The 22511-nt window shown below is 36.5% G+C and overlaps 1 protein-coding gene across 1 annotated transcript; it reads left to right on the forward strand.

Moving 5' to 3' along the window:
- The first annotated feature begins 1576 nt into the window (after nucleotides 1–1576).
- On the forward strand, nucleotides 1577–4129 carry LOC137401964 (uncharacterized). The gene is made up of 5 exons (XM_068088434.1): nucleotides 1577–2179; nucleotides 2380–2570; nucleotides 2652–2767; nucleotides 2854–3248; nucleotides 3956–4129. The coding sequence occupies exons 1-5, from the start codon at nucleotides 1577–1579 to the stop codon at nucleotides 4127–4129; spliced, it is 1479 nt and encodes a 492-aa protein (XP_067944535.1).
- Nucleotides 4130–22511: the final 18382 nt, after the last annotated feature.

Here is a 22511-nt window from a genome sequence, read left to right on the forward strand (position 1 = left end):
TCAGGAGCAGCGACCTCAGGAGCCACAGGCCAACCTTGGGCACACTACGTCCAAAGAGCCGGCTGTTAAAACATGAATTCAGTGCGCTGTGTTGTTGCTGCTTGCATATATTCTGAACAACTGACTGACTAGCATAACATAAGGCATAACGTAACGTCACAAAGGGAACTCAGACAGTAAGGCCTAACTCATAGGTCAATAAGTACAGGCAAAGGATAAACAGGACAAGGACATAAAAGGACAAATGAAATCACATGTCATTACAAATTATTATAACAACACCGGATGTAACCCTGCACGAGGAATGGATACTTCCAAAGATCACCCAAAAAATGCCATTATGGCCCAAGCTCTCAGCCGAAATCACTCCACCAGCTAGTTTCTTCCCGGTAGAGTGGAGGGTGGCCCATCCAGTTTCTTCTGAACACAGGGTGTACTACAAACCTGCTAAATAAGCAGGTTTTGGACCGGCTACCTGGAGCCATGCGAAACTGGCTTGAGGTGAGCGACAGCCACGGTCTACTGGCTGACGGGACACGGCTATCTTTCTATGAAATAATCCGGTTGCCGATTCGGCTGAAAGACGTAAAGATAGAGGAAGTCTTTGTGGTCAGTCGCCTGAGTGAAGATGCTATCTTGGGTATGCCATCCTTCGTGGCCCAACAATGCTCCCTCGAATTTGAAAGGCCGTTGTTTCGAGTGGATGGCAGACAGCTGGTCTGCACCGACTGGCATAGACGCCTCCGACAGAGCAAAGTGCAGGTGGTCAGGGAAGTGGTAGTGCCCGCCCAGACAAAAAGGGCAATACATTGTTGTATCACTACAAGGAACTACTGTATCATGGGACTGATTAAAGGGTTCCCAGATAGACACCCCATGGCAAGTAGCCTGAGTCAGCTGAGAAACAAGAGACATGTCATCACCTGGTGTATGAATACGACAGAGCGACTATTGGCCTTTCTGTTCAGAGCCACTATCGGCGTTTACATGAAAGTAGACACCCCACAGGTCGAGAAGAATGACCCCTTATTATTAGAAGCTGGTTCGACTTCAACCAATGAAGTGCCGGCTCGTGTTGAGGAGTTATTTTAAGCAGCCTGACCAAACTGTGAGTATATGAACCAGACGGTGAGATTGGCCTCCCTGCTGAGTCAGTACGCCACCGTGTTTAGTACTGGCACTAACGACATAGAGAGGACCTCCAAAGTGGAACATTCTATACCACTCAAAGAAAGCATTTGGCCGATTCGACAACCCCCTCACAGGCTTGGGCCGAAAAAAGTGGTGGAGGCCGAAAGGCAGGTCCAAGACCTACTCCAGAAACGACTTATCGAGCCAGCTAAAGAGGCCTGGAGCTCCCCCGTAGTAGTGGTCCAAAAAAAGGATGGGAAGTGGCGCTTCTGTATTGACTATTAGCGTCTGAACGCCGTCACGGAGCAAAACGCCCACCTCCTGCCCAGGATTCACGATAGCCTGGGCGCGCTGTCTGGCAGCCGCTATTTCAGCTTGCTCGACCTGGCAAGTGCCCTTGGATGCGGAAGCACAAGAAAAGTTGACTTTTTCCACTTGATCGAGGATGTGGAAGTGGAAGGTGCTATCCTTTGGGCTGACTTCTGCCCCAGCCACTTTCCAAAGGTTCATGGAACGCGTCTTGCTTGACTTCCATTGGAGAACGTTGTTATTATACCGCGACGACATCATAGTCATTGCACCGGATTTTAACACACACCGGCACCGACTGGAGGAGGTCTTCCAGAGACTCCACCTTACTGAATTAAAGCTGAAGCCATTCAAATACGAGCTATTACAACCCCAGGTCCGCTATCTGGGTCATATAGTAAGCAAGGATGGAGTATCCACGGACCTCAAGAAGGTCAAGGCGGTCACAGAATGGCCAAATCCGCTGGGAATTAAGGAAGTCCAAATGTTTCTCGGGACAGTTGGCTACTACCGACAACACATTCTGGAGTTTTCCACTATAGCCAACCCTTTGCACCGGTTGACGGCAAAGGGAAAGTACTGGAAATGGATGGAAGAGGAACAGATTGCCTTCAACAAACTGAAGAGCTGCATCAGCACCGCTCCGGTCTTGGGCTACCCAGACCTCCGGCGGCAGTATATTTTGGATACAGATGCCAGTAAATACAGGGTGAAGGCCATGCTGTCCCAAGTGCAGGAGGTTTGCAAGAGAGTTATTGCCTACTACAGCAAAAGCTTACCCCCTCGGAACGCAATTACTGTGTCACTCGACGGGAATTGCTCGCGGTAGACAAGGCGGTGAAACAGGTTCAGCCCTACCTGTAAAGACAGGAGTTCCTTCTATGAACAGATCACGCATCTCTCCAGTAGTTGAGTAGGAAGAGGGAACTCTCGAACTAGGTGGCACGGTGGCTCGAAATCCTGGCGGAGTTCCGATATACCCTGAAACACCGGTCAGGAACCCGACACGAGAACCCAGAAGGGCTGAGCAGGCAAACCTGCAAAGACTGCCGACAATGCGCAAGCATTGAGCAGAGGGATGGAAGACCCTCATGGAAGGAGTTGGCTCGAGAGCAGGAGCCATTAGCCGCGTGAGTACCGACCAGTTGTCTGGAAAGAACTCTCGCCCTCGACAGAGCTGGATTGACCCTGGGCAACGTCGCATACCCCAGGGTGCAGACCGGCAGCTCACACAGGACTCTCACCCCAACAGTGGCGAGATTAAACCTGAATGGCGGTGGTAACCCCGAAGGGCTACCAACCAAACCAGGAAAGTCAGGACCAAAGGGTGAGCTAGCAAGGCTACAGGCCACCGAACAGAGACAAGTGGCCATCATGTACCATGCAATAGCTACAAGAGAGAGGTGTTGGCAGAGCACCTGGAAGTGGGAAGCAGAGAGCTGGATATACTGCATCACATGCAGGGTTCTTTGCGCATACAACAGGATGGCGTGCTGGAGGCACGTGTGGCCCTACAGGGCTGCGCTAGACGGTGCGCCATCTGCCCGCCGGCCAAGCAAGAAACCCTGGCCCATTCTGTAGTGGGAAGGGCGACAAGCCGCTTCCAGCTGACTTGGTACTGGCCCGGACTGATGTTCACAGTCAGACGGCTCATCAAGAGTTGCAAGGTGTGCCAGGCCGCCAAGCATAGAGGGACCAAAGCGGCCAGAGGGAAACGGAGGCTTTACGCTAGAAGACTCTGGCAGAAGGTGGCCATGGATCTAGTCGTTCCATTTCTGGTCACTCTAAGAGGATATAAGTGGGTGCTGGTTCTCACCAACGACTTCACTCAATAGCAGGATGTGCTGGCACTGCCTGATGCCACGGCACCAGTAGTCGCGAACGCACAGGACGAGCGAGTGTTCTGCTACCTGGAGATGCCTGAGCAAAACCACACGAACCAGGGGGCGCAGTTTGAGAGCTAACTGATGGCCAAACTGTGCCAACTCTAAAACGTGGAAAAGACACACACCACTCCTTACCACCCACAGGCTAATGAAACCATGGAACGAACCAACTCAGAACTCGGGGATTTCTTGAAGGCATTACTCCTGGTCCAAAGACAAGACGAGTGGAATCTGTTGTTTTCCCAACTGATGAGGGCATACCGAGGCACTCCACAACCGGAGAAACAGCCAACATGCTGATGTTGAGACGGGAACTGAGGTTGCCAAACCAGCTGAGAGCCACCCCCAACGATTGAGTTCTTTCTGCCCTATAGCATGCCCTCAAGGTGCAGCAAAGGCTGCAAACAGTGCATGAGACACTACGACAGAACCAGATAAAAGTGAAGTAGGAGGGTCAAGAGGAACCACCACTGTACGCCCCAGGCGACAGGGTTTGGCTCACAAACAAATGCCAGAGACGGGGAGAAAATCCCAAGTTGAGAGCAGAGTTCGTGGGACCATACCAAGTCCTAAAGGCCTGGGGCAACCACTCCTATTTGGCAGAGAGATAGGGTCAGTCTTCGATTCAGAGTGAAAGGAAGCTGAAGCTCTACCACGCTTGTCCAGAAAAGGTGAGACAAGCCCTGGCCACTCTGGAGCAAAGAAGGGGCCCTAACATGAAGGGGGCTCGACACAACAAGCCAAAGAAAAAGCTTGAGGATGCCAGAGACAGCCCCTTGCCGGCAATGCTACCCTCCAGCTGAAAAAAATTGCTGATGGAGGCCAAAAAATTCGAGGATAGAAGACAACTTTTGTAGAAAACCTGGCTGGACCAGTAGGAAGGGATCAGCAAAGACCGAGCTCGGTAATAATTGATCCGGTCTCACTCAAAGAAGTTCCAGGAAAAGTGGAATTAAACTCGGAGGAGGCCCGACCAAGGGCGACACCAGTAATCCCATCAGCTCTGGTCCGGCACAATCCGAGGCTGGTCCAGACTACTAAGAAGCCGGAACGATACACAGATGGAGTGTGTTACTCCATGGAATTGCCGGAAAATGGTTCAGAGGTCGAAAGAGAAAGTAGTAAACCGGCCTTTCCGGCCGCTACCAGAGCTTTCCTTTAAAGCACTCGTTTACTCTGGACGACGTTAGTATGCTTGAGAACATGGACAATGCATTTAATACCTCTCTGCAGGATCTACTGGCTTCGGTCACCAGGAGCTTGAAAGAAGCTGAGGAAGCACTGAGTGCACCGAAGCCAGTGGTTGTTGCAGCAAACAAAAGAGATCAGGAATGGGAAAAGGCGACAACCGAGGCCGACACGAGCTGCCCTGGGGCAGCTGCCTCAGAGGTGAATAATGAGGACCTGGACAGAACTCTGACAAAAAAAGAGAAGGTCTGCCAGGTAGCTGCCATAAGCTCTCCTCCAAACTCTAGATGGTGGTCCATCGTGGTCACCAATGGAGGGGAATGTGTTGTGGAATGTGATCCATCGAGAGCTGAGCCGAGGGCTGAGCTAAGCCGAGCTGGGCTGTGCTCAGTCATGTGGAATAACGAGGTGGAGAGAGTTAAGCCGGTCAGAGACAAGCCAAGCAGAGCCAAGCCGAGTCCCGTCCAGTCATGTCCAATCAAGTTGAACAAGGGGCTAGGGTCAAGTAGGCGAGGCTACCCGCTATATAAGCTTGAACGTTTGTGTTAGAGAGCAGAGTTGTTTTGGGCCTGTTTATTGCATGTGCTTGATTACTCTTGTACTCTTATGAACAAAGCAGAAATACATGTACATGTATAAACTTATACATTGAGTCTTATACTGGTGGAGTAAGTAAAGGTAGCACAAAACCTTTACAATATCAAACTCTGTATCGTTATATCAAACTCTGTATAGTTATATCAAACCCTGTATAGTTATATCAAACCCTGTATAGTTATATCAAACCCTGTATAGTTATATCAAACTCTGTATAGTTATATCAAACCCTGTATAGTTATATCAAACCCTGTATAGTTATATCAAACCCTGTATGGTTATATCAAACCCTGTATGGTTATATCAAACTCTGTGTAGTTATATCAAACCCTGTATAGTTATATCAAACTCTGTATGGTTATATCAAACCCTGTATGGTTATATCAAATCCTGTATTGTTACATCAAACTCTGTATGGTTATATCAAATCCTGCCTGTCAAGTGGCTGATGACAAGGTTTTGTATACTCCTTTCCTTTAAATGGTTTTAATCCGCAAAAGTCTGCCAACTTTCTGATCTAATTTGATAACATAACTCATTTTTTTGTCATCTACCCATGTGCCATTTCGAACACATCATGTCAAAGCGCTGAAGAAATGCTAAGAATAATACGCTAATAAAAACCTATCAAGTCGGTTCTAACTAACTTTATACTAAGCAGTGCTTTGTGTTAAATTTTATAGGGAGTTACCCTTTCACGGATGATTCTGTGTACTTGTGTCTTCATTCTTTTGTTATAGATATCAGCCTCATCAACAGCTTGCCAAAGCTGTTTCTCTGCTCTGCAGATATTTGTAGACTGCTCAGACAGGCTTTGGAGTCGTCTCCTTAGCAACTCATCTGCTTTGCTCAGCACATCAGCGACAGGCATGAATTTATGGAGGCGCGTGTCTAACAAATAAAAATTATGCTTTGAAATTTTTATTACCAAAATTTTCCAAATTGATATACTGTTAACAATATTTCTACCAATGTTGAATTTTTAGAGTGACAATAGCATAAAACTGGACTTGAGTTTAAATCTGCTATTGAAAACATTCCTACTGTTTACAAAAGTGACTTTTTTTAATTTTTAAATTAGTCTGTTTTATATTTTTAGATCTTAAAAATAAGCTTCGTGAAAAAGTTTTATTATGAGTCATTGCTGATTTGCGAATTACGTGATACTCTACCTTATTAGTTCAATTTCGAGCAACTATATTCAAAACTACGGGAAGCCTTCTGAGAGCTGTAACAAGCTAAGTTGAAACTGCTTGAAAGTTTTGCTTTGAAAAAAGATGCTTCGAAACTTTGAGTTTGATTGTAAAGAACTAAAACAATCAAACAAAATAAAACTAAAAACAATATAAACAGGATCGCCACATTCAGAGAGAGCTACCAAATGGCGTTATAAATAAAATCAGTACAAATTCTCTTGAATGTGAATGCAGCTGAACCTTTTTCCACAGGCGGCTTGTCTTCAAGTGTCAGTTTCTGAAAGGAGGCGCAACCAAAACTTGCAGAGGCTGATCGAAACACAAATGGACGCTTTCCATTCAGTTGATAGTCATACAATCTGAGCTCCTGTGAACAGATAAGTGTAAGGATAGTGCTATAACACTTTCCCTAATAAACTTGTTACACTGAAAACACACAACTGGGCAAAATTATAAAGTCTCAAAAACACTTGAGACTTTAAGTTCAGGAGGATACTGAAAGGGTCCAAATAAAACACCGATGTTTACTCATGAAAAAGTGAATGGTCAAAAGAATTTGGGTTTGTAATAGTCATTTCATAACTGGAAATAACTTGTATCTCCTGAGAAAATCTTCTCTTGTAAGTAAACCAAAAAAGATTGGCTCAAAAGATATACGTATGTCATGAATTTACATAAGTCTCCAGCAATCATCTATTAGGGATGTTAGTTGGCAAAGTTAATATTATTTGGGTTTCTTATAAACTGTTAGAATTTTAAACCGTAAGATCACCAGCCAGATGTTCTACCATGTTGAGTACAATGAAATACATAGTAGAATACATTTCATTTAAATTACCTCTACACTGTATGCTTCATACTGATGCATTCCAGTTATATTATAATGTTTGGTTTTGACTCGCATGGATACACCATTTTTAACCAAATTATCTGTTCCATTAACTGCAACAAACTTTACTGATGTTGTTCCTTTCTGCGACGCCTGCAATTATATTGATAGACACAGTGAGTAACATCATATAAGAACTCATATAATAACGTAGACACAGTAAGTAACATCGGATAAGAACTCATATAGTAATATAGACACAGTGAGTAACATCAGATAAGAACTCATATAGTAATATAGACATAGTGAGTAACATCTGTTGAGAACTCATATAATAACATAGACACAGTAAGTAACATCGGATAAGAACTCATATAGTAATATAGACACAGTGAGTAACATCAGATAAGAACTCATATAGTAGTATAGACATTGTGAGTAACATCACATAAGAACTCATATAGTAGTATAGACACAGTGAGTAACATCAGATAAGAACTCATATAGTAATATAGACGTAGTGAGTAACATCAGATAAGAACTCATATAGTAATATAGACATTGTGAGTAACATCAGATAAGAACTCATATAGTAATATAGACATAGTGAGTAACATCTGATGAGAACTCATATAGTAATATAGACACAGTGAGTAACATTAGATAAGAACTCACATAGTAATATAGACACAGTGAGTAACATCAGATAAGAACTCATATAGTAATATAGACACTGTGATTAACATCAAATAAGAACTCATGTAGAAATATAAACACAGTGAGTAACATCAGATAAGAACTCATATAGTAATATAGACATAGTGAGTAACATCAGATAAGAACTCATATAGTAATATAGACATAGTGAGTAACATCACATAAGAACTCATATAGTAGTATAGACACAGTGAATAACATCAGATAAGAACTCATATAGTAATATAGACATAGTGAGTAACATCAGATAAGAACTCATATAGTAGTATAGACATTGTGAGTAACATCACATAAGAACTCATATAGTAGTATAGACACAGTGAGTAACATCAGATAAGAACTCATATAGTAATATAGACGTAGTGAGTAACATCAGATAAGAACTCATATAGTAATATAGACATTGTGAGTAACATCAGATAAGAACTCATATAGTAATATAGACATAGTGAGTAACATCTGATGAGAACTCATATAGTAATATAGACACAGTGAGTAACATTAGATAAGAACTCACATAGTAATATAGACACAGTGAGTAACATCAGATAAGAACTCATATAGTAATATAGACACTGTGATTAACATCAAATAAGAACTCATGTAGAAATATAAACACAGTGAGTAACATCAGATAAGAACTCATATAGTAATATAGACATAGTGAGTAACATCAGATAAGAACTCATATAGTAATATAGACATAGTGAGTAACATCACATAAGAACTCATATAGTAGTATAGACACAGTGAATAACATCAGATAAGAACTCATATAGTAATATTATATTACTATTTACTACATATATTACTATATTATATTTACTACATATATTACTATATTATGTCTATAATAGACATAGTGAGTAACATCACATAAGAGCTCCTATAGTAGTATAGACACAGTGAGTAACATCAGATAAGAACTCATATAGTAATATAGACATAGTGAGTAACATCAGATAAGAACTCATATAGTAATATAGACATAGTGAGTAACATCACATAAGAGCTCCTATAGTAGTATAGACACAGTGAGTAACATCAGATAAGAACTCATATAGTATTATAGACATAGTGAGTAACATCAGATAAGAACTCATATAGTAATATAGACATAGTGAGTAACATTAGATAAGAACTCACATAGTAATATAGACACAGTGAGTAGCATCAGATAAGAACTCATATGGTAATACAGCCACAGTGAGTAACATCACATAAGAACTCATTTAGTAATATAAACTCAGTGAATAACATCAGATAAGAATTCATATAGTAATATAGACATAGTGAGTAACATCAGATAAGAACTCATATAGTAATATAGACATAGTGAGTAACATTAGATAAGAACTCACATAGTAATATAGACACAGTGAGTAGCATCAGATAAGAACTCATATGGTAATACAGCCACAGTGAGTAACATCACATAAGAACTCATTTAGTAATATAAACTCAATGAATAACATCAGATAAGAACTCATATAGTAATATAGACATAGTGAGTAACATCAGATAAGAACTCATATAGTAATATAGACACAATGAGTAACATCAGATAAGAACTCATATAGTAATATAGACATAGTGAGTAACATCAGATAAGAACTCATATAGTAATATAGACACAGTGAAAAACATCAGATAAGAACTCATATGGTAATATAGACACAGTGAGTAACATCAGATAAAAACTCATATAGTAATATAAACCCAGTGAGTAATATCGGATGACAACTCATATAGATTAAATATGAAAAGATTCAATTAACCATCATATTATATCTCTTATATTAGAGTGTGCAAATGCGATAAGAATTATGAGGAATTCTAAAGGTTAAAGAGTTTTGTTTAAATTTTCGAAATGAAAACCCTGAGTCAAATGTTAGATTTGTTTTTTCAGTAGATGATAAACAGAAATGATCAGTGGACCGTAAAATAGATTTCCAATTGATTTGAAAGATTGATGCCAGATGACATATTCGTATTTTAACACCACAATAAACTTACATTTAATACCGGCATTACAGCTCTAGATTTGTCACCAAAGGGAGCTCGCGCAGTTGTAGTGGCAGATAATGTATTGGAATCTGTCATACTACCAAATAGTCCTGTGTTTAATTTGGTTGATGCAATGGCCAGTCTTGAGAAAGGCTTCAAATCCAAGTGAAGTGGTGCAGTTGTATTGTCAGATAATGTATTGGAATCTGTCGTACTATCAAGCAGTTTTGTGTTTGATTTAGATGCTGAAAATTTGATTCTTGACAAAGGTTTTAAAATCAAGCGAGTTGGCGCACTTGTAGTGCCAGATGATATATCGGAGTCTGATGTACTACCAAACAGTCCTGTGTTTGAGTTTGATGCTACAAATCCGAATTCTGAATAAGGCTTTGAAACCAAAGGAGCTGGTGTCGTTGTAGTGACAGACGATATGTTGGAGTCTGTTGTTCTATAAAATAGTCCTGTGTTCGATTTTGATTGTGGAACTCCGAATCCTGACATTGGCTTTGAACCAAAAGGCGCTGGTGCAACCGTAGTGACAGACACAGTATTTGAATCTGCCGTACTACCAAATAACACTGTGCTTAATTGAGACGTTGCAAGTCCAAATTGTGACAAAGGCTTTGAAACCAGTGCATTCGGTGCAGTTGAAGTAACTGACGAAATACTGGAATCTGTCATACCACCTAATAGTCTGGTGCTTGATTTTTCTTGTGGCATTCCAAATCTTGACATCGGCTTTGCACCAAAGGGAGCTGGTGCAGTTGTAGTGACAGACAATGTATTGGAATCTGTCGTACTATCAAATAGTCCTGTGTTTGATTTGGATGTTGCAAATTTGAATTCTAACATCGGCTTTGAAACCAAGGGAGCTGGTGTCGATATAGTGACAGACGATATGCTGGAATCTGTTGTGCTATGAAATAGTCTTGAGTTTGAATTCGATTGTGGAACTTCAAGTCCCGACATCGGCTTTGTACCAAAGGGAGCTGGTGCAGTCGTAGTGGCAGACACTGTAATGGAATCTGTGTTTGATTTGGATGTTGCAAATTTGAATTCTGACGTCAGCTTTGAAGCAAAGGGGGTTGAAGCAGTTGTAGTGATGAATGATATATTAGAGAAATCTGTTGTAATATCAAATAACTCTGTGTTTGATTGAGACATTGCAAGTCCAAATTGTGACAAAAGCTTTGAACTCAAGGGAGCTGGTGTCATTGTGGTGACAGACGATATGTTAGAGTTTGTTGTTCTATAAAATAGTCCTGTGTTGGATTTTGATTGTGGAACTCCGAATCCTAACATCGGCTTTGAACCAAACGAAACCAGTGCAGTTGTAGTGACAGACCCTGTATTGGAATCTGTCGTACTACTAAATGGTCCTGTGTTTGATTTGGATGGTGCAAATCCGGATCCTGACATCGGCTTTGAAGCAAAGGGAGTTGCAGCAGTTGTAATGATGGATGATATATTGGAATCTGTTGTACTGCCAAATAACTCTGCGTTTGACTGTGACGTTGCAAGTCCAAATTGTGACGATGGCTTTACAACCAATGCATTCGGTGTAGTTGAACTGACAGATGAAATATTGCTATATGTCGCACCACCAAACACTCCGGTGCTTGATTTAAATTGTGACACTACGGATCTTGACATGTCCTTTGCAAAAAAGAGTGATGGTGCAGTTGTAGTGACAGACAATGTGTTGGAATCTGTTGTACTACTAAATGGTCCTGTGTTTGACTTTGATTGTAGAACTCCGAATCCTGACATCGGCTTTGAACCAAACAGAACCGGTGCAGCTGTAGTGACAGACACAGTATTGGAATCTGCTGTATTACCAAATAGTTCTGTGTTTGATTTGGATGTTGCAAAGTTGAATTTTGACATCGGCTTTGAAGCAAAGATAGATGAGTTTGATGCAGTGATGGCGTTGGGAGGTATATTGGAAACTTTCAGAACATCAAAGACTTTTGTGGTTGGCTTGGATGTTGCAGTTTCAAATCCTAAATCAGAGGTGAAGGTAAAAAAATTAAATGGATTCAGCTAAAATTCTACTACACTGTTGTACACTGTTGTACCTGTTTGATTATTGCAGATTTATTTTACAAAGCAAGTTTATAATCTCACGACTAAACACGAGCGAAGCGAATGTTTGGAAGTTTTATGATAAATGCATATGTGCACACAACTCACAAAATTATTAATCAACGGCCATCCCAAACCCTTGTACCGAAATCTCATCAACAAATTTAACCATTTTTATATGGAGTCGTTTAAGTGTCATAACAATACAAAACACATATAAACCTATTTAAATATGTTACCAAGTCTTTGAAAAGTGTAGACAATATCCTAAACGTTACTCATCTGATCGGATAATACATAACTAGACAGATTAATTTGACCTAAAATTGCCATTAAAACCTGACAAGCCTTTTTTAATCAAAATTTAGACCGGCCAACGAAACACCGATAAAGCCATGCAACAGAGAGTAGAACCATTAAGTTGTGCGCATTTCATGACAAAAACGTGCACATTTCACAAGTCTATAGCATTGTCCAATTGCCAAATATTTCTGTAATCAACGTAGTACTGAAACGTAATCGTTTCGGTAATGAAAAGTAATGCTGTTTTTAATATTATGCAAAAATATTTTATTCTAAGAATAATTATTCAATTTTACAAGATCAAAGTATATAGTGACCAATGGTGTGCAATATGTTACTGTTGTTACTTTTCTAAAGATTTTGCTGATGATACTTCGGCTGTGCCCAATATCGCGATACTGCCAAGCCGTTTTTAATATCTGCAAAATTAAGTTATAGGTCTACACTTTCTTATAGATTTACAGCAATTTCTATGACAACCAATTAAAATCTAATTACATTTTTAAATTCAGCATAATTTTTTGCATATAAATACAAAAATCTAGATAAATATCACAACTTCTTGATATTGGTTGCTATGACGTTTTGAAATGTAAACAAAATTGTGCATTGGTTTTCGTTTCTCAAACTTTAACACCAGTTTTCTCAGAACTATGTTTTGGCACTAATGGTAAACATGCATTTAGTTTATTGACTATAAAATCTGCTGTAATTAAGATGGAATCAAATTTATTTTGCAAAATAATTGAGAATTCTTTCCTCCTGCTAGTGTAGATAACTCTAAATCTCACACACCCCACTTAACCATGGTTTCTGTGATCATGACCCATTTTTTATTTAGGTAACAGATCACTGTCAAAACCATTCTACATTCAACATAACCAACTTTCAAGCTGTGTATATTACACAGCAGCTTGCCATTTTACTTCTAATATTGCATATCTCCCATTGCAGGGGAGAGATATGAACATATAATATTTTCATTTCATTATTGCTGTTTGTTGTACATAATAACACCCACACCCAGTACATTACAGCTACCATTGCAGTTCTCCTATTGCACTGCAGTGCCATTTGACTATATTGCATTTCTCAACCAGCAGTACCCTTTCTTTTTACCAATATTACTTTGGCCGTGGGGTGTATGACAGGGGAATGCCTAGTCACTATGATGACATACCTAGCGTTTCTGAAAGGAAATATTGAAATGTTCGATATAAGAAAAAATGCAGTGATATTTCTAAGGCTTTGTTTTACCAAAAACTTTAGAAAAGGTTCAGAACTATACAAAGATTAACCATGCGCTTACAAGTAATCTCACAAACTACAAACTGAAGTGGTTTGTAGTTTCATGGCAGTGAAATGAGCTGTTGGAGCTGGAATTGACTGACTCAATCTGTTTCTTCGCTTCCAACAATTCTTCTGTTTCAAATCTATATATACTTTTCAAATTTTGTGTATTTGTCTGCCGTTGTATATGTCCAGCTATAGCTATTCAAATCTTGGAATAAATAACCAGTACCAAAAACGGTTTGATCTTGGACACTTCAATTCGCCAGTCCAGATAGATTCACTAAGCGATATATGTCACTATATAAAAGCAAATACGCTACCGATTGCCGTTATGAGGCAGCGTCATGAAAATCGGTAGTTCCTATTAGCAAGATTACTCAAATTATCTATTGGCATAATGCCAGGCTCTCATTACACCTCTCCATCTCAAGCACCTCTCATTACTTCTCTCTGTTTATATGCTAATTTTTTTATTACTCGAGCAACACCGGGTAGCACAACTAGTGTATATATAAATCGCAAAGATTGTCTGTTTTTCTATACTACCGTTTTTCCAGCTTTGAAATTGTTGGAATTAAAAGCTCGCATTCTGCTGGATTTCAACTGACAAAGATCGCAACTGAAGGTTGACAATCTAACTGTCTAATCACGCATCTGCAAAAGCTCCTACGATGTACAGCTCTTACTATATACACTTTATACACTCTTTTCTCGGTTTTACGTGCTAAATGACATTTTAATCGAAGCTTTATTAACTCTATGCAACACAATGCTTTTCGTATTTCCAGAAGAGCTTTTATTTCCGATTTTTTGTCAAGTTCGATTGCTAAATTGCAGTCAAGGCCAATTTTTTTCACGCGGAAAATTGTATTATTTTGGGTAAAATGAGCCTCTACATTCTCTTTTCATTTGGCCAGACAAAGACGGTACGATATCCTATTTTTACATTTGTACCAGTATCATCGCGTTTAAAGTTTTGATAGGTAACTTCTGCTGAAACAGTAACATTTCTTATACGCACTTATACATACTTCTATGCACAAATTGTTATTATTAATTCGACATATTCAGGATTTTTATTTTGTTTTCTCAGTTTGTTTGAATTGTATCATTACCAAATCATCTTTTATTGCAATCATAGCGAAACAGGCTTAATTTAGCTTTTACTTGCTAATTATTTCACATTTACATTTAACTCTTTCCCTACTGCAAGCCAATGTATCGGCTCGGGTTATCTTCTCTTTGTGGCCGGAAGCCGATACGTCGGCTTTTCGACAGTTCATTAGTATATTTATAATTACTCAGCTTTCCCTTCAGATAGATCAATAAGATCTGGTCTCCATGAAAACAAGCTTGTTGCTAACGATATAGGCAGATCAGCAGGCCTCTCACTAGTGGTTCACTGATTATCAAACAAAAAGTTCACCGCGGACAACTCACGACAAAAAATAATACCGTGATTGTTTAAGCTGTAGAAGCTTCTAACATTCTTAGCCATTGAAACTTCAGTAACTCTATATCAAATGGTTCGGGCTTTTCTAGCTCATGTATTTTATGTGAAAATTGTAATAGTAACCGAATATTAATGCGACAGTAGAAATACAACTATCGAAATCGCTGGCAAAATATTGTTAGTAAGGTTTGTAAAATTTTCTACCGTTTTTAAATGAAGTTAATTTAGGATTTTTAAATTTCCTAATAAAGTATCTTCTTTTCAACAATTCTTTAAATTTTAAATTTAACTTAAATTAAATTTTAAATTCTTTAAAATTAAATTTAAATCAATAACGGCTCTTTAAATTAAGTGGATATCTCTTTTCTTTTTCAAGTTATCATAAAATTAGTGACGTTATGTCAAAATTTGTGTGAATGGAAATAATAAATTCGGGCAGAGAAATAAATTTGGTAGCGAAAGAGTTACACCCATTTATAGTGTTTTATTTTGTTTTTTAATATTTTTGACCTGCAAAAAACATGTTCCTTATGATATGACGTTCGAAAGTTACAGTTGTTTGACAAAGTTTGAAAACCTTTACAGTTGTTTTTATTTTTTCTTATAGTTTATTTAAACTGCACAAAATACTTTTCTCATGATATGAAGTTTGAAAGAAAGAATGGTAACTTTTGTTATACTTTGTATGTTAAATAATAATAATAAATAGACTTTTATTACTCGGCCAATGCCAGACATTTATCTAGTAGCTATTATGAAACAATAAGATGCACTTTGCTTAATTTCACAGCTGGCAAAATCGGTTTACTCATAGTTTAGGCTATATTAACTTTATTAATACAAAAAGGAGTTGTCTGTTCATGGCAAGTCCAACCAGCATGTAAATTGAACAGATCCACAAATATCTATTTCGATAGATTTTGAGTGAAAATGATAAATATTCACTGTTTAAATTTCTTCACTCCATTCTTGCTTCATTTTATGTTTGAGACGCAAACTTGAGAATTGCCAGCATATTGTTGATATTAACAATCAAACTAGTTGAATCTTTATGTAGAGATAAACAAATGATGCTGACATTTATAAGCAGGTCAATATTACAGCGCCTGCATGCAAATAACTATTTTACTTAATGTTACCTAATGTTATCTAACACAGTTAGTGTTATCAAATGTTCTACGTATTTGTAAAAGCGCAAAAACTATTGACATAAAAATTGTAATTGTGGTATTAAATAATTGAAAGATTGAACAATTTAACAGATGTCTATGCAGGCCTTGTATTGAACATGAGGTTTCTAACGTCACTTCTTTATGTTGTAGAAGTACATACCAGCTCTGTAGTTGTCTTTTCTTTGTTGCATGTGTAGACAACTTTGCATATTTTTTGACAACATTGATGAAACGCTATTGCATAATGGAACAAAAATGGACTGCCTCTGTGAGACATCTACAATCTTATTAGCATTTAACCAACTTTATTATAAATGCGTAATACTAATATCCATTGTTATTCTCAAGGTAAAACAATAGAGAGAACACTTTCTGATTGTTCTGAATAGAAGTATTGACTGGAAATTATCAATTTATTTTTGATGTTTTATTTACTGATTTTCCAGAATTTACTAAAGAAAAAACATTTCGACTAAAAATAAAGATCCCAGATTTTTTGTGTTTTACGATTCTCTAAACCAGTGTTTTGTCATCCATAGGGGAGGTAACTCCAAGTCAAAATGGGTAATTTGGTAATGGGTCGTATCTTACTAAGGTTTAGTTGCATAATTAGCATAGACTAGTCATAGACACAGACATGGACACAGTAACAAGCTTCATCTGTTATTGTGTTATCAACAACTCAGCTGAGGGACTTGAAATGGTCTCACCTTTTTTCTCTCCTTGGCATAGGGAGCCCATGTCACAGTTCGCACAGAACATCTGATAGCATAAACCACAGGCTATAGTAATAACTTGATTAGGGTGCTCCTTGCATAAAAGTTTTTGGTAACTCGCCCGAGAAGATGCGTATGTTGATATACTCACTTTGTCGTGCTCAAGGTCAAATAGCTCGTCATGACCCTATCAAAAAGTAAAATGCTATAAATGAATTATCAACATGTCCGACCTTATGATCTGTCAATGAGTGTGACACTCACCTGTTCATGCGCTTCACAAAATTTCTTCTCACAGTTGATACAGTAGACACTGGCTGAACTTTCACTTGATTTGCAGGGGTCACAAATGATAGTATCTTCGTCCTGGCAGTTCGTATCAGCTGCCAAGGAATATGATTGGAGGGAACCGGCCTCCCCTGTCCACTGCTGACTGTAATAATAAGATAAACTAACCATAGACAATGAAACCGGTGCACAGGTACTTTACACTAGGTGCTGTGTATGTACAAAATGTGTAACCGGTGATTCCCAACCAAAGTTGGTTCAAGTAAATTGGAAACAGAAAGGTTTTACCATGTGGCTTAAACCACTGAGTTAGTGATCGAACACAATACCAAAACGGCACTCTTTAACTGCAGCATTTTATTAAAAGTAAAAACAATGTTTTGGTTGGCTCAGAAGAGTATTTCTAAATGTGGTAAACAATATAAATACTTGGAGTTGTACTCACTTGCATATTGGACATGTCTTTTTATAATCAGCTGTAAGGCAAGACAAGCAGTAGACATGAGAACATGGTAATTCTTTAGGGTCTGTACTAGTTATCAGTTTTTCCATACAGAATCCACAGCGGGTATCCTCATGTTCTCCCATTCTGGAGTGCCTATGCCCAAACCTAAGCAATGGAGCACAGGCTATAATACATACTGAAATGAATACTGTAACTATTATCCACTACAAGTGAATCTCAGAGGTTTGAAGCCAGCTTGAAGCCAGCTATTTATCCGTAAAAGCATATCGGCAAATGGTTATACGGATATCCGGAGAGATTTTTAAAACGCTTCGTGACGAACATGCTAATCTCAGCACGCATTGGCGAACAAATTCAACGAAAATTTCCACGCTTACTCTATCTACTATTATATTACGTTACATTGATAATGCCACCGGCCTTGAAGGTTTGGGAGTTCTCCACAGATGGGAAGATGTATAAAAACTCTAACGGGACTGGACTCTAATTGGATTGCGTATAATTATGTAATTACATTAGCTGATTACAATATGTGATAGTAAGATTTCTGTAAACTGTTTCAGTATATTTAACAAAGAGAGCCTCTTGCCATTATCTATCTGTTCTCTATTATACATAACGTTTGTATCAATAACTATATTTTTAATAGAATAAACAATAAAAATATCTATCATGAAAATTATATTTCCATCTTTCTTTTCTTTTTTGGCTTTCTAAAACAAGTCTCTTTGCCGTAACAATATACTGCTGACTAAAGAATGTTTTTTGCACAGGCTACTGTTGCACAACGATAAAAATTGTTCGAGACAGTTATGATGTAAAGTTTAAACCATTTAAAGACACTGATAACCACATACCGAACAATAGTACAGACAATACCGAACTTTCTTAGTTGGCAAAGGATACCGAAGATGGTGAATACCGAGGATACCGATACCGTAAAAACCGATAAAAATGAGCAAGGATATCAGATCCGGCACTAAATTAGATACCGGCCCAACACTAACCTAAACACACATGAGTCATTCACAACTTTCATTCACTACTTTAGACTGCCTTATACTAATCTTGCACTAACCTGTGATGCCAGTCAGACAGAAGTCTGCAGTGTGAAACTTAGCTGTGCGCCTTCTGCGCTGCCAAATTATGTGTTGCTAGCCAGACGGCTCCCGTAATGAGTTCATTTGTGTTTAACTATTCAAGCATATCTAGCCGAACAGCGCAATAGGCGGTATTAGGGGATTTCCTGGCATTGGCCCACCTTTTTGTATAGACCAGCCGCTAAAGTATTCAAGATCAAAAAAACTAACCGGCTTCAATTGACTGTCATGTGAGTGAATGTTGACATTAGAGCTCACCGGAGCACATTAAATCAATATATTTATTACCAGCTACTAACGATTATTAGATGAATTTAAGATGAACTCTGATTACCAATAACGCTGCTGAAACAGATGCCTGGATATATTATATCATTAACACTGCTGCAACAGATGCCTGGATATATTATATCATTAAAACAGCTGCAACAGATGCCTTGATATATTATATCATTAACACCCCTGCAACAGATGCCTTGATATATTATATCATTAACACTGCTGCAACAGATGCCTGGATATATTATATCGTTAACACAGCTGCAACAGATGTTTTGATATATTATATCATTAACACCGGTGCAACAGATGCCTTGATATATTATACCATTAACACAGCAGCAACAGATACCTTGATATATTATATTATTAACACAGCTGCAACAGATGCCTTGATATATTATATCATTAATACAGCTACAACAGATGCTTTGATATATTATATCATTAACACTGCTGCAACAGATGCTTTGATGTATTATATCTTTAACACAGCTGTAACATATACCTTGATATATTATACCATTAACACTGCTGCAACAGATGCCTTGATATATTATATCAGTAACACAGCTGCAACAGATGCCTTGATATATTATATTATTAACACCACTGCAACAGATGCCTTGATATATTATATCATTAACACTGCTGCAACAGTTGCCTTGATATATTATACCATTAACACCGGTGCAACAGATGCCTCGATATATTATACCATTAACACAGCAGCAACAGATACCTTGATATATTATATTATTAACACAGCTGCAACAGATGCCTTGATATATTACATCATTAACACAGCTGCAACAGATGCCTTGATATATTATATTATTAACACCACTGCAACAGATGCCTTGATATATTATATCATTAACACTGCTGCAACAGTTGCCTTGATATATTATACCATTAACACCGGTGCAACAGATGCCTCGATATATTATACCATTAACACAGCAGCAACAGATACCTTGATATATTATATTATTAACACAGCTGCAACAGATGCCTTGATATATTACATCATTAACACAGCTGCAACAGATACCGTAATATATTATAATATTAACACTGCTACTACAGATCCCTGGATATATTATATTATTAACACTGTTGCAACAGATGCCTTGCTATATTATATCATTAACATTGCTACTACAGATCCCTGGATATATTATATCATTAACACCACTGCAAAAGATGCCTTGATATATTATATTATTAACACAGCTACAACAGATACTTGGATACCTTATATCACAAGCTGTGCTACCCGGCGTTGCCATAGAATTAAAAAGGTTTTCGGACAGAAAAGTGATTTGTATTTAACATATAACAACATTTGCCATTCTAACTTTCAAACTACATATCATGAGAGAAGTGTTTTGTGTAATTGAAATAAGTTAAGAGAGAAAATGAAAACAACTGTAAAGGTTTTCTAACTTTTTCGAACAACTGTAACTTTCAAACTTCATATCATGAGGAAAAGGTTTTGTGCAGGACAACTAAATTAAAAATAAATGAAACAACTGTAAACGTTTTCAAACCAGTGTAAAATTAAAGGTTCATAACTTTCAGTCACGTATAGCTTTTAATAACGTACGGTAGAACTTCGGTTCTCGAATATAATCCGTTCCAAAAGGTTGTTATGTGTTACCAGTTAGGTTAGGTTATCTGTTAGGTTGTTCTAGCATTGATAGTCGAGTTTTTTGTTATCCGAAACAATTTTGCCCATTAAAATAAAAATAAGTAGATTTTAACCCGTTCCAAGATGAGGAAAACTTGGGTAAATTCGGAGATACAATTCCGTGAAGTATTTTTTTCAACATTTCACACCATAAGCTGTACTGTGTACTGCATACTATAAATGGAAATGGGTATATATAGATCGTCTTCAATTTTAATAAAATCTTTTATATTTATGATGATGGAAAAAGAAAGCAAAAGTAAACATTTTGTACGTATTTAATTATTCCAGCATTTGCCCTCGTATTTCATTCAGCATCTCCGAAGAAAACCCTCACTCTACAGAGAGTCATGAGAGAATACTATTCTCACCGTGGTTAGTAAAGGCACCTTAACATTTGAGAATGTTTTTGTAAAGGCTTTTGTTTGAGTAACACTTACATACATAAAACAATTTCAAATTACTCATATGTACCTTTGAAGGGTACAAAATAAAAAAAGTCTCTCGTGATATTTTGGTATTTATTTAGACGTCTCTTTAATTATGAAGTTATCTTATTTTAGGCTTTTGAAGAAGATAACTCCATGACCTTCTCCAGAATGAGTGAATATTACTCTCCATGATCTTATGTTTTAGTAACAGACCCACTCATAACATATTTTAAATTCTCTATGTGTAATCTCAAAGGGTACATGGGACATGTTGTTGTTAGTTGTTTAGTCCATTTAGTTGTTTTTGTAACATTGAGGTTATCTTTTCCGGTATTTTATTATTATTTTATTATTGTATTATTATTATTTTATAATTGTATTATTATTATTTTATTATTGTATTATTATTATTATATTATTGTATTATTATTATTTTATTATTGTATTATTATTATTTTATTATTCTATTATTATTATTATATTATTGTATTATTGTTATTTTATTATTGTATTATTATTATTTTATTATTGTATTATTATTATTTTATTATTGTATTATTATTATTTTATTATTGTATTATTATTATTATATTATTGTATTATTATTATTTTATTATTGTATTATTATTATATTATTGTATTATTATTATTATATTATTGTATTATTATTATTTTATTATTGTATTATTATTATATTATTGTATTATTCTTATTTTATTATTGTATTATTATTATTTTATTATTGTATTATTATTATATTATTGTATTATTATTATTTTATTATTGTATTATTATTATTTTATTATTCTATTATTATTATTATATTATTGTATTATTGTTATTTTATTATTGTATTATTATTATTTTATTATTGTATTGTTATTATTTTATTATTGTATTATTATTATTTTATTATTGTATTATTATTATTATATTATTGTATTATTATTATTTTATTATTGTATTATTATTATTATATTATTGTATTATTATTATTATATTATTGTATTATTATTATTATATTATTGTATTATTATTATTTTATTATTGTATTATTATTATTTTATTATTGTATTATTATTATTTTATTATTGTATTATTATTATTTTATTATTGTATTATTATTATTATATTATTGTATTATTATTATTTTATTATTGTATTATTATTATTTTATTATTGTATTGTTATTATTTTATTATTGTATTATTATTATTTTATTATTGTATTATTATTATTTTATTATTGTATTATTATTATTATATTATTGTATTATTATTATTTTATTATTGTATTATTATTATTATATTATTGTATTATTATTATTATATTATTGTATTATTATTATTTTATTATTGTATTATTATTATTT

The sequence above is a fragment of the Watersipora subatra genome, chromosome 8 (assembly GCF_963576615.1).
Source record: "Watersipora subatra chromosome 8, tzWatSuba1.1, whole genome shotgun sequence".
NCBI lineage: Eukaryota > Metazoa > Bryozoa > Gymnolaemata > Cheilostomatida > Watersiporidae > Watersipora > Watersipora subatra.